The following is an 11,615-nucleotide window of genomic DNA, read 5'->3' on the forward strand; positions in this document are numbered from 1 at the left end:
CCAGTCTGGGCAACAGAGTGAGACTCCAACTCAAAAAAAAAAAAAAAGAAATAATGCTTAAAAAGTGCATAGGGAGGCACAAAAGGCAGGGCTGAGGATGTGTCCCAGAAAGTGAAGAGGGCAGTGAGAGGTCCACCTGGAGTGTCTGGCAGCTGGTCATAAGAGGAGCTCCAGAATGAGAGAGGAAGAACAGGAAACTGCCAGAGAAGCAGCTCAAGAGATTACAGAATGAAGGGGACCAGCTCCAGATGAAAAAGCCATATTTTCTATTTTGCCTGTCTTAATTAATGGGGAAAAAAAACCTCACAAGATTCATCATAAAAATTTTTTTTTTTTGAGTTGGAGTCTCACTCTGTATCCCAGACTGAAGTGCAGTGGCCGCTCCCAGCCACCGCAGCCTCGCCTGCTGGGCTCCAGCGATCCTTCCGCCTCAGCCTTCCAAGTAGCCAGAATTATAGGCATGCACTACCACACCCGGCTGATTTTTTGATTTATTATAGAGATGAGGTCTCGCCTGCCCAGGCGGGTCTCGAACCCGCGGGCTCAGGCAATCCACTCACCTCAGCCTCCCAAAGGCGCAGGATTACAGGCTGAGCCACCAAGCCCGGCTCATCATAAAATTTATAAACTTTAGGAATAAAGAAAACATCTTTTTGTGTGTGTGTGTTGGAGTCTCACTCTGTAGCCCAGACTGGAGTGCAGTAGCCGCTCCCGGCCACTGCAGACTCCACCCGCTAGGCTCCGGCGATCCTTCTGCCTCAGCCTTCCCGAGTAGCTGGAATTACAAGCGCGCGCTACCATACCCGGTTAATTTTTTGATTTTATTGTAGAGATGAGGTCTTGTCTGCCCAGGCAGGTCTCGAACCCGCGAGCTCAGGCAATCCACTCACCTCAGCCTCCCAAAGGCGCGGGATTACAGGCTGAGCCACCAAGCCTGGCTAAAGAAAACATCTTAAAATCTTCTAGTAAGCTGGACATAGTGGTGTGTGCCTGTAGTCCCAGCTACTCAGGAGGCTGAGGCAGGAGGATGCCTTGAGCCCAGGAGGATGCCTTGAGCCCAGGAGTCTGAGGAAGAGCACAGCAACAACACTGCACGGACCCTGGAAAGGGTAAGTGTCTTATGAGCCCTGAATACCCCAGTAAAATCTGGCAGGGAAAGAAGATAAATGTGTGTGTTGCCAAATTTCCCAGCTGGAAGCCAAAAGATAGCATCCAAAACTGAAAATGAAGAAATCATCTTTAGGAATTGGAGTTAGGCCCACCCCTTCACCTTCAACTCACGCTGGGGAGCCACTGTGGGCTGGGAGGGCACAGGCTTGGCAGGAGGCTGCTCCAGCTATAAGAGGCCCCTCGCCAGGTCTCTCTACCTTGGAGCTAACTTATAGCAGACATGTGGGGATGCTAGCCCCTTCTAGACCTTGCAGTGAATATACAATAAAACAGGACCAAGCTGGGCATGGTGACTCATGGCTAGAATCACAGAGCTTTGGGAGGCCAAGGCAGACAGCAGTGAACCATGATCAGACCACTGTACTCTGGAGTGACAGAGTAAGACCCTGACTCAAAAAAAAAAAAAAAAAAAAAGAGAACCAATGCCACCAAGAGCTTTATTTGTTTGTTTGTTTGTTTATTTTTGAGTCAGGTCCTTACTCTGTTTCCAGGTTGGAGTGCAATGGCGCAATCACAGCTCACCACAGCCTCGAACTTCTGGGCACAAGGGATTCTCCTGCCTCAGCCTCCTGAGTAGTAGAACTACAGGCATGGGCCACCACACCTGGCTCATTTAAAAATTTTTTTGTAAAGATGAGGTCTCGCTATGTTGCCTGGGCTCGTCCCAAACTCCTGGGCTCAAGTGATCCTCTCACTTCAGCCTCCCAAAGTGCTGAGATTACAGGCATGAGCCACCACACCCGGGTCAAGAGCTTTCAACATATACCTTCTGGTCACAAATCCAGGTCAAAATCCACAGCCCTTAAAATTATTTTTCCAACCCACCCCTCAGAATACGTTCAGTCCCAAACCATGAAAAGCAACTTTTCCAAGTTTTAAAAAATACCTTGAAAAGGAATAGCTCCTAAACTTTTAAAAAAACTATTAGACATCCGCTCCAGGTTTTTCAGTAAGTAATCAGGGATCTGCCTACCTTGCCACCTTCTTGCTGGAGAGCCGCTTCGCTGGACTGTGCAAAAACAAAATAAACAGGAAAATTATGTCAGAGAACAGACAGAGAAGAGCAGGAGGAAACAGGAAACTCAGGCTGCAGAGATATGGGGATGAGTGGCCTTCTCAGCAGTGCCCAGAGCATGCAGCACCCTTCCCCAGGGAGGCCCCATGCACACATTGCCCACTCAGCATACCGTGAGGACACAGGTCAAGGCCTCTTCAGGGCTCATCACTCCACCCCATAGAGAAAGGTCCAGACGAAGCCACAACCAGACCTCAGTTCAAAGGCTGACCCCACAGCACTTACACCGGCCAGCTGGCTTCCCTGGGTCTGAGCCATTGGCAAATGCCACAGCCCAAATGCTACTGAAGCCACATTACCCTAAACGCTTGGCCGTCAGAGGTCCCCATGCAAATCGTGACATAGGCCTCCAGTGACAGGAAAGTGTGTTGCTGGTTTCATCGTTGGCTCTGCCCTTCACATTCTGAACACCTGCCTGGGCAGTGGTTTGGAAAACCTTTCCTGTCACCATTTCAGGGCAGTAAATGTGGTCAATGACACACCATCCATCTGTTGGAGCCATCTGCAGTGACAAAAGGGCAACTTACCTTATCCCTCATTCTGAGGCCCAGTGTTTTATCTTCTGATGCAACTGTTAAACTATTAAGCCTCAATCTGCAAGAAGATACACTCATCTCTCCAAGCAGAACCATCCCCGTCTTTGAATTCACAGCAGCCAGTCACATCTCTCTTAAGCTCACTTATCTCAAACAAACCTAGGGCTTGCCTTCAAGGGTCAGGCAGAAAAGTCTGGGGAGAACACACACAACCCGCTACAGATTCACCACTGCCTCTCAGTGCCAAGTTCACCCTTTTTACCGCCATGAGAGTGGAGCAGGCCTGTTCAGGCTCTCCTCTGCACTGCTGCCTGCTGTCAGCAGAGGGTGCTAGAGAGAGATGCTGCAGGGAGAACAGCTAGCTTCCTGCCGGGTTCTGCGGGCTTCCAAGGCACTGCGGGTGCCCATAGCCCAGTGGCACCCAGAGGCCAGCAGCTTCCCCTGACTCTGCTCCCCAGGCAGCTCAGAGGCAGAGTGCCTCTCAAGAGACACCTCCCAGAGAACAGCTTTCCTGGCAGCCAGAGGGCAGTTTTCCAGCAGGCTCCAGAAGGTGGGTGGATTCCCAGCAGCCCAACCGCACAGGCCTCAGTGTGTCTTTGCCTCCCTGTATTACACAGGGGCTGTTTCTAGGGGGGAACAGCTCTATTTGGGGTGCCCCAGCCCAGCCCTGGGGTGGTGGATGTACCTCTCAATGCTGTTCCTGTATTTGGCAATTCTCTCTGCTCATCTCAGCCAATGCCTCACCACTCCAATTCCCTGTCATCACTGGTCATTCTTTCTTTTTATTTTATTTATTTATTTATTTTTTTGAGTTGGAGTCTCACTCTGTCGCCCGGACTGGAGTGCAGTGGCTGGGAGCAGCCACTGCAGCCTCGTCTGCTGGGCTCTGGCGATCCTTCTGCCTCAGCCTTCCGAGTAGCCGGAATTACAGGCATGTGCTACCATGCCCGGCTGATTTTTTGATTTATTGTAGAAATGAAGTCTCGCTGCCCAGGCGGGTATCGAACCCGCGGGCTCAGGCAATCCACTCACCTCAGCCTCCCAAAGGCGCGGGATTACAGGCTGAGCCACCAAGCCCGGCTTATTTTATTTTTGTTGGAGTCTTACTCTTGTCACCCATGCTGGAGTGCAGTGGCACACTCATGGCTATGACAGCCTTGATCTGCTAGGCTCAGGTGATCCTTTCGCCTCAGTCTTCAAGTAGCTGGAACTACAGGCATGCACCACCATGCCTGGCTAATTTTTGATTTATTGTACAGACGAGGTCTCGCCAAGTTGCCTAGGCTGGTCTCGAACCTATGGGCTCAGGCAATCCTCTCACCTTGGCCTCCCAAAGTGCTAGGATTATAGGCGTGGGCCATTGCACCCGGCCCAGGTTTACTTTCAAATACAGGATGATATAACTTGCACTCAAATCCACTTATCAGCGGGAGGGCAAAGGTTTATATGGGAAGACGAATGGCCCTCAACACCCAGGCCGAGCACTGAATACATGCAGCAGGTGAAAACTGGCTTCCCCTAAAACAGAGGCCAGAGGATCTTGGTGGAATCATGGGATATCAGACTGCCTCAACTCACCCAGGACTGCCCTCAAAGAGCACTTCTGGTTTCTGAACAGTGCTGCCAGGCCTCTTGATGCTCCCAAATGGCTACAAGTGCTAGGGCCCTGGCCCTCCCTTCTGTCTGGCGGGGAAGTTGCCAGCGGACTTGTGTTTTGCAGGATTGCATGGAATGTAAGAAAAAAGAAACACACAAGCATTGGAACTAGAGACAGGACGGTAGGTTCAACAGGCCATCAACAGTGAGAATCCATCAAGAAGGATGAGGTGGCCTTGGTGGTGGTTCTACAGGGGCAGGCACAGACATGGAGGTAGGCTCCTAAGGACAGGTAAGCAGTTTCTGAAAGACCCCTAAACATGCTAAAGTCATCAACATGGCTCACTTTCTGCCAGCTTTACAAACCCTCCAACTCCTCCATGCCCCTTCTCCACCCTGGATTGCCAGCATGGGTCTGCACAGTCACTTACCTTCCCTGCCAGGCTGGGGCTGCTGCGGATCTCCACCATGGCCCATCTCTTCTCCAGACCCTCCCCAAATATCCCCTGGGGCTTTCCCATACCACAAGCTGAATGAGCAAAGGGCCTAACAGGCATGTCAGTATATGCAGACAACCTAAAGACACTTTCTATAATGGAACTTGTGCGGTTTTGAGGAGCCAGCAAAGGCACTCTCTTGAGACACAGACCCCAGCTGGGCCTGGAAAGAGGGACAGAGAGAGTGACAGGCTTTGATGACACCCACACCAGGAAGTCGAGAAGAGAAATGGAACAGGGACTGACAGGGCAGAGAGCCACAGGCACATGCGGGGGCCCTGGACATCCTTTTCAAAAACAGGGTAGTGAGACTGGGCTTGCTCTGGTCACTGCATCGACGGTGACCTTACACCCTGAGTAGACACAACCCTGATTTTTTCTTGTTTTTTGAGTTAGAGTCTCACTCTGTTGCCCAGGCTGGAGTGCAGTGGCATACTCATGGCTACCCCAGCATCAACCTGCTGTGCTCCGGCGATACTTCTGCCTCAGCCTTCCAAGTAGCCAGAACTATAGGCACGCGCTACCACTCCCGGCTAATTTTTTATTTATTGTAGAGACAAGATATTGCCAAGTTGCCCAGGCTGGTCTCAAACCCATGGGCTCAGACCATCCACTCACCTCGGCCTCCCAAAGTGCTGGGATTATAGGTGTGAGCAACTGCGCCCGGCCAAGACCATATCTTTAAATTGACTAATTCTGTCTCATGTGACTCCCAATTAAAGACATCCTTTAGTAAAATGCAGAAAGTGTCCTCTCATGTGCTGGATAGCACAGCATCTAAAGAGCTACCAGGACAGAGCAGCTGCTAAGACTTTGGCATGCACAGGCAGAGGACAGAGCACCAACTCAGCATGCAGGAAGAGGAGGCCAGGCCACAGGTAAAGTCCCACTTCTGAGCACTTTCAGTCAGCGTCAGGCCAGGCCTCGTGGGAAACACCCTCAGCGTGGACTGGGCCTGGGGAAGTGCCCCTACTCGTGAGGCAGTGGCACCCCAGACTGGGCCAGCAGAGAGCTGTGGGCAGCAGGAGTCCCCCTCACCCTGGGATCAAGAGCAGGGCCAGGCACTCATCAATTACCTATCCATTTCGAGATCATTCAGGCGAGCAGAAAGATCTTCAAGGCGGTTGATTTGTTTGTGGCACTGGCTACAGTAAAACTCAAGTGCCTCATCAGCAAGGATGCTGCGCAGCTTTGCAGCAAGCGGGTTGGTGCTAGAGAGATGAGAAGGTCAGTTCAGGAGAGGGCAAGGACCCACTGGTGATCTGGAGCTCCATGTGAGGACTGGTGAATGTAAGTCAGGACAGGGAGCTGAATGGAAGCATGTAGGTAGAGAATCAGTTGTGGGAGATTGTGGCTCTCACTTCTGGACTGCAGTAAGCCCATCCTCAGAGCACCCTCTGGGAGCCCGTGACACGTACCAGCTTGAGAGTGGAGGGCTCGCACACACCTGCTCCTTCCTGGCCAGGTGCACAGAAGAAAACAGGTATAGCCTGAGAGTCACATTGTGAAACACAAGCCTTTCTTTAAAAAGAAGGTAAATGACCAAGTACTCTCCCCTTTCTCCTTTGCCAAAAACACATCAGTGTGATAACAAAGCCTGTCTCCAGGTAGACTTTCACCTACTGTACTGTTTTAACAACTGCTCTAAAAACCACGCATGGGTGGTGAACCAACAGTAGTTTTGTAGTTTTTAAGACCTGCATTAAAAACGGGATTCTGTCTTTTGGTGATGCCCAGCTGACCTCCCTGGGATTTCATCCCAGTGGGCTTTCAGGGACACTGACGGATAGTGATGCATCTGTCACCAGAAGACTAAGGCGGAAAGGCAGTCGTGTTCCCAGGGCACCAGTCCCCTCCAGCTGTTGGAAATCATTTGGAAGTTCAATGTAAAGAAAGCTTAAAAGTGAAGCACAGAATGTAGACAGAAGTTATATGTTAGACAGAAAACAGTGAAAACACTGGACAGGAGACAGGGACAAACTAAACAGAGACAGGAAAAGACCAAACACAGAAACACAGCTAGAAATGCCCAAGTCCTCAGTTCAGGGCCTTCTCTTGACACTCCCACACACAGGCACTGGAGAGGAAAGCTGCTAAAACCAGTGTGCTTGCCCACAGCACTCCTGGGACTCTCACCAGGAGAACTAGCATGCAGGGGTGCCTGTGTGGGGTCCCTGTGCCGGGCAGCGTTGGGGAAGGCACATGGGGAATGAGATGACGGGGACTCATCAAGCAGCTGGGTGGCTCGTCGCATGTGATGGACCCTCCAGGCACTGCCCTCCAGCCATGACCTCTGGGCCTCAGTAAACTGGGCAAAGGAAGATTCCTACAATCGCTGTTTCCGATACCCAGCTCCTACTGTTGGCAAGATGGAGACTGTCAAGAACCAGAGGCAAAGCGGAGAGGGGACTGAAATGATAGGCCGTCTGGGTGTGTCCTCTGAGGGGCTGCCCAGGCCCTTGGATGCTCACTCAGACCCTGGTTTGACCCAAGCAGCCTCTGACTCCTGTGACTTCCTCACGTGCATCCCTGGGAGGAGGGGTCTGGGAAAGCAACAGCTCCAAGAGAGCGAATGTCTTACCCATAGGTATCACAGTTCATTGTATTCAGAGGCAGAACATCCCAGACAGTCTGGGAATGTCAGGTAATGAGAGAAATTAATCCAAAGACTCACTTGTGACCTTAAAGCCTCCCCCTAAAGTTAGCCACAGAGTACAGTGTGATCTGTGACTAATGGCTCAGGAGCCCACAAGCTGAGTTTCCAAACACAGCTCTGGGCTATGGAATTCCGCTGAGGTCTCAGAAATTTGAAACTACCTGGGAACATAACTGGACAGGCGACACATCAGCCAACTTTCACCTAGGGATAAACTTCAAATTTTTGAATGTGGCATATTTAATCACACTATGTCAAATAAAGTAAGTTCTCTCTTCACCAAAGAGAGAAACACCCCCATAACTGAACATGGAGACAAGGAGGCGCACGTTACAGTGCAAGCTGCATTACCTGGGGGTGAGGAAAGTGGGGTCACCGCAGTTGAGCTGCCCGTTGCATAGGCTCTCTGTGGACAGCTCGGCCTCGCTGCCCTCACCATAGTCCTCAAAGTGTTCCTCGCTCCCAATCACCGTGACGACAGACTGGTCGTGTAGATGGGATCTGCAAAGGAGAAGCAGAAATGATACTTTCTGACAGAAGCTGTGGAATGGCGTCTTCCAGCAGGGGGGTACCACAGCTACCATGAGTCCCATAAACCATGTTAAAAACAAAAAGTGGCCAGAGTCGGGCTTGGTGGCTCAGCCTGTAATCTCACGCCTTGGGAGGATGAGGTGAGTGGATTGCCTGAGCCCGCAGGTTCGAGACCCGCCTGGGCAACTTGGTGAGACCTCATCTCTACCATAAATCAAAAAATTAGCCAGCCATGGTAGCGCGCACCTGTAATTCCAGCTATTTGGAAGGCTGAGGTGGAAGAATCACCAGAGCCCAGCAGGTTGAGGCTGCCGTGGCCGGGAGCGGCCACTGCAGTCCAGTCTGGGCAACAGAGTAAGACTCCAACTCAAAAAAAAAAAAAAAAAAAAGTGGCCAGGCTCGGAGGCTCAGCCTGTAATCCCAGCACTTTGGGAGGCCAAGGTGAGTGGACTGCCTGAGCACACGGGTTCGAGACCAGCCTGGACAACTTGGCAAGACCTCGTCTCCACAATAAATCAAAAATTAGCCGGGTGTGGTAGCACGTGTCTGTAGTTTCAGCTACTTGGAAGGCTGAGGCGAAAGGATTGCCAGAGCCTAGCAGGTTGATGCTGGGGTGGTCGTGAGTGTGCCACTGACCTCCAGCCTGGGTGATGGAGTGAGACTCCAACTCAAAAAACAAAAAGACAAAAAGTAAAGAAACAGGTGACATTGATTTTTTTGTTTGTTTGCTTTTGTTTCTTTGTTGTTTTTTTTTTTTTTGAGTTGGAGTCTCACTCTGTTGCCCAGACTGGAGTGCAGTGGCCACTCCCGGCCACCGCAGCCTTGACCTGCTGGGCTCCAGCGATCCTTCCGCCTCAGCCTTCCAAGTAGCCGGAATCACAGGCATGTGCTACCACACCCGGCTGATTTTTTGATTTATTGTAGAGATGAGGTCTCGCTGCCCAGGTGGGTCTCGAACCCGCGGGCTCAGGCAATCCACTCACCTCAGCCTCCCAAAGGTGCAGGATTACAGGCCTAGCCACCAAGCCCGGTTAGACATTGATTTTAATAAAAATTTTCCTTAGCCCAACACAGTTGAAGAACCATCATTTCAAAAACCTGAGAGTCCTTGCATCATTCATGTTGTAATAAAATGAGCTGCACACATCTCAATTCACAATGGCCACCTCACAGGTGCTTGCAGTCCCATAGTGGACAGCACAGGCGTCCACTCAGACAAATGTCTAGGGCCAAACACATGTGCCTCTTCCTTAGGGAGCTGCTGTCTTCACATAACTACTGGCCAGGGGAGGCCACTTCTGCTTTAATTTAAAATGTGAAATAGCAGCTGGAAAGGCAAGGGGGTTCCAAGCACTGAAAGGAAAGTGTCTCCTCCATGCCCATTCTCTGGACAACAGAGGCCAGGTACTCAGGGCCAAAGTAGTGGGAACGAACCATGATGTTGGCGGCTACTCTGTATAGCAGTAACCCTCATCACACTAGTTCCAAGAGAAGGAAGGGAAAGGAAGGGCATTCTGGAGAGTGAGGTGCCGCTTGCCCGCCCCCGGTACCCCCAACCTGTGCCCAGGAAGAGGCTGGCAGAGTCAGGAAGACATGTGTGCTGTATGCCTAGGTCCCCATGGCCGTGTAGCTGTGAGGCATCCCAGCTTCACAAACAAAACGCACGTGATGATAGGGCAGTCCTGAGGCAACTTGGAGTGAATCAATGTCCTAAACATAAGTATGTTCAGTGAAAATGATAAATGAACGGAAATAGGAAGGACCGCTTTACTTTAAGGCTCCCCTAACAGTGTTTCACATGGGCTGCGACCTGTCTGTAATCAGACCCTTATCAATTCACATAGGGACAGAAAGAGATGGTTCTTTTGGGTAGTCACCATTTAAAATTAGGCTGCATCGCAAGAATATTTTATGTTTCTTAAGGTTATGTGCTTCTTTTAAAAAAGCAGGATTTATTGAGAAGACAGAAAAGCTCCCACAGTGGGAGGGGACCTGAAGGGGTTGCCCAGGTTAGGTGCTCATTTGATCAACATGTCCAGATCTTGTGAGAGAAAAATGCCTTCACAGCAGAGTGGGAGGGTCACTGAGAAGAAAACTCAAACTGCTCCAACAAGCCAGGGAAGCCCCACTCCATGTTTCCATGGACCTGCCTTCCATAGACTCGCCTCTCCAAGGACTGGCCTCCATGAGACCCACATGGAAGAAACCTGTAGGCCCTCAAAAAGATAATGAGGCCTCAGAGCCCCTCCTCTCCCCTCCCCCTCCCCATTCTCTCCTCCAGATGATTTTTCCTGATGTCTGATGGGAAAAGACAAGGGCCACATGCGTTATGTTGGGGGCTGAGAGGCCTAGAACACACAGCCAAGGTTACATAAACGGGACATTCTGCATATGCCCAACATCTTTCCTGTGCCAGGTCCACAGAAAATGGAACATTAACTGGCAATCAGATCCTAGTCACTAATAAGCTTCTCAAAATATTTGTCCCCTAAAATAATCATACTATTTAAAAACTAGTGAGAAAATAGAAAATTTTTCTGAAAGCGGACATTAACATAATGTCAACTAATCCTGAGCACCGGTCACTGGTTATACAGCATAACAGCCTGAAGTCTGGGAATTTCAAGACAAATCACATCCCCACTAATAATTTCCCAGATCTGGCATTTCTTCACCTTTCTTTGATCACTTGACTCAAGTCAAACTTAACTGGAAGCCGGGCTTGGTGGCTCAGCCTGTAATCCCGCGCCTTTCGGAGGCTGAGGTGAGTGGATTGCCTGAGCCCGCGGGTTCGAGACCCGCCTGGGCAGCGAGACCTCATCTCTACAATAAATCAAAAAAAAAAAAATCAGCCAGGCGTGGTAGCGCATGCCTGTAATCCCGGCTACTCAGAAGGCTGAGGCGGAAGGATCGCCGGAGCCCAGCAGGTTGAGGCTGCGGTGGCCAGGAGTGGCCACTGCACTCCAGTCTGGGCAACAGAGTGAGACTCGAACTCAAAAAAAAAAAAAAAAACTTAACTGGAAGAATTTGCTTAACTTTAAAAATGCTTTTAATAATTGGCCAGGCTCGGTGGCTCAGCCTGTAATCCCAGCATTTTTGGAGGCCAAGGAGAGTGGACTGCCTGAGCCTGAGGGTTCGAGACCAGCCGGAGCAACTTGGCGAGACCTCGTTTCTACAATAAATCAAAAAATTAGCCAGGCATGGTAGCGCGTGCCTGTAGCTCTAGCTACTTGGAAGGCTGAGGTGGAAGGATCACCAGAGTCCAGGAGGTCGACACTAGGGTGGCCGTGAGTATGCTACCCCAGTGGCCTGGGCAACAGAGTGAGACTCCAACTCAAAAAAAAAAAAAAAAAAAAAAAAAGATAGCTGGGTTCGGTGGCTCAGTCTGTAATCCCACACTTTGGGAGGCTGAGGTGAGTGGACTGCCTGAGCTCGTGGGTTCGAGACCCACCTGGGCAACTTGGCGAGACCTCATCTCTACAATAAATAAATTTTTAAAAATCAGCCCGGGCATGGTAGCGCATGCCTGTAGTTCCAGCTACTTGGAAGGCTGA

The 11,615-nt window shown here is 50.6% G+C and overlaps 1 protein-coding gene across 1 annotated transcript in view; it reads right to left on the reverse strand.

The window, feature by feature from the left end:
* RAB11FIP3 (RAB11 family interacting protein 3) overlaps nt 1-11,615 on the reverse strand; it is a 55,405-nt gene that overhangs the window by 15,171 nt on the left and 28,619 nt on the right. Inside the window, exons 4-5 of the mRNA XM_008056279.2 lie at nt 7,882-8,031; nt 2,144-2,179 (exon numbers count right to left, since the gene is read on the reverse strand). Of these exons, the coding sequence (XP_008054470.1) occupies nt 2,144-2,179; nt 7,882-8,031 (186 nt within the window). The remainder of the gene's footprint in view (nt 1-2,143; nt 2,180-7,881; nt 8,032-11,615) is intronic.

Source organism: Carlito syrichta, unplaced genomic scaffold (assembly GCF_000164805.1).
Source record: "Carlito syrichta isolate Samal-C Ts95f unplaced genomic scaffold, Tarsius_syrichta-2.0.1 Scaffold84594, whole genome shotgun sequence".
Classification (NCBI taxonomy): Eukaryota; Metazoa; Chordata; class Mammalia; order Primates; family Tarsiidae; genus Carlito; species Carlito syrichta.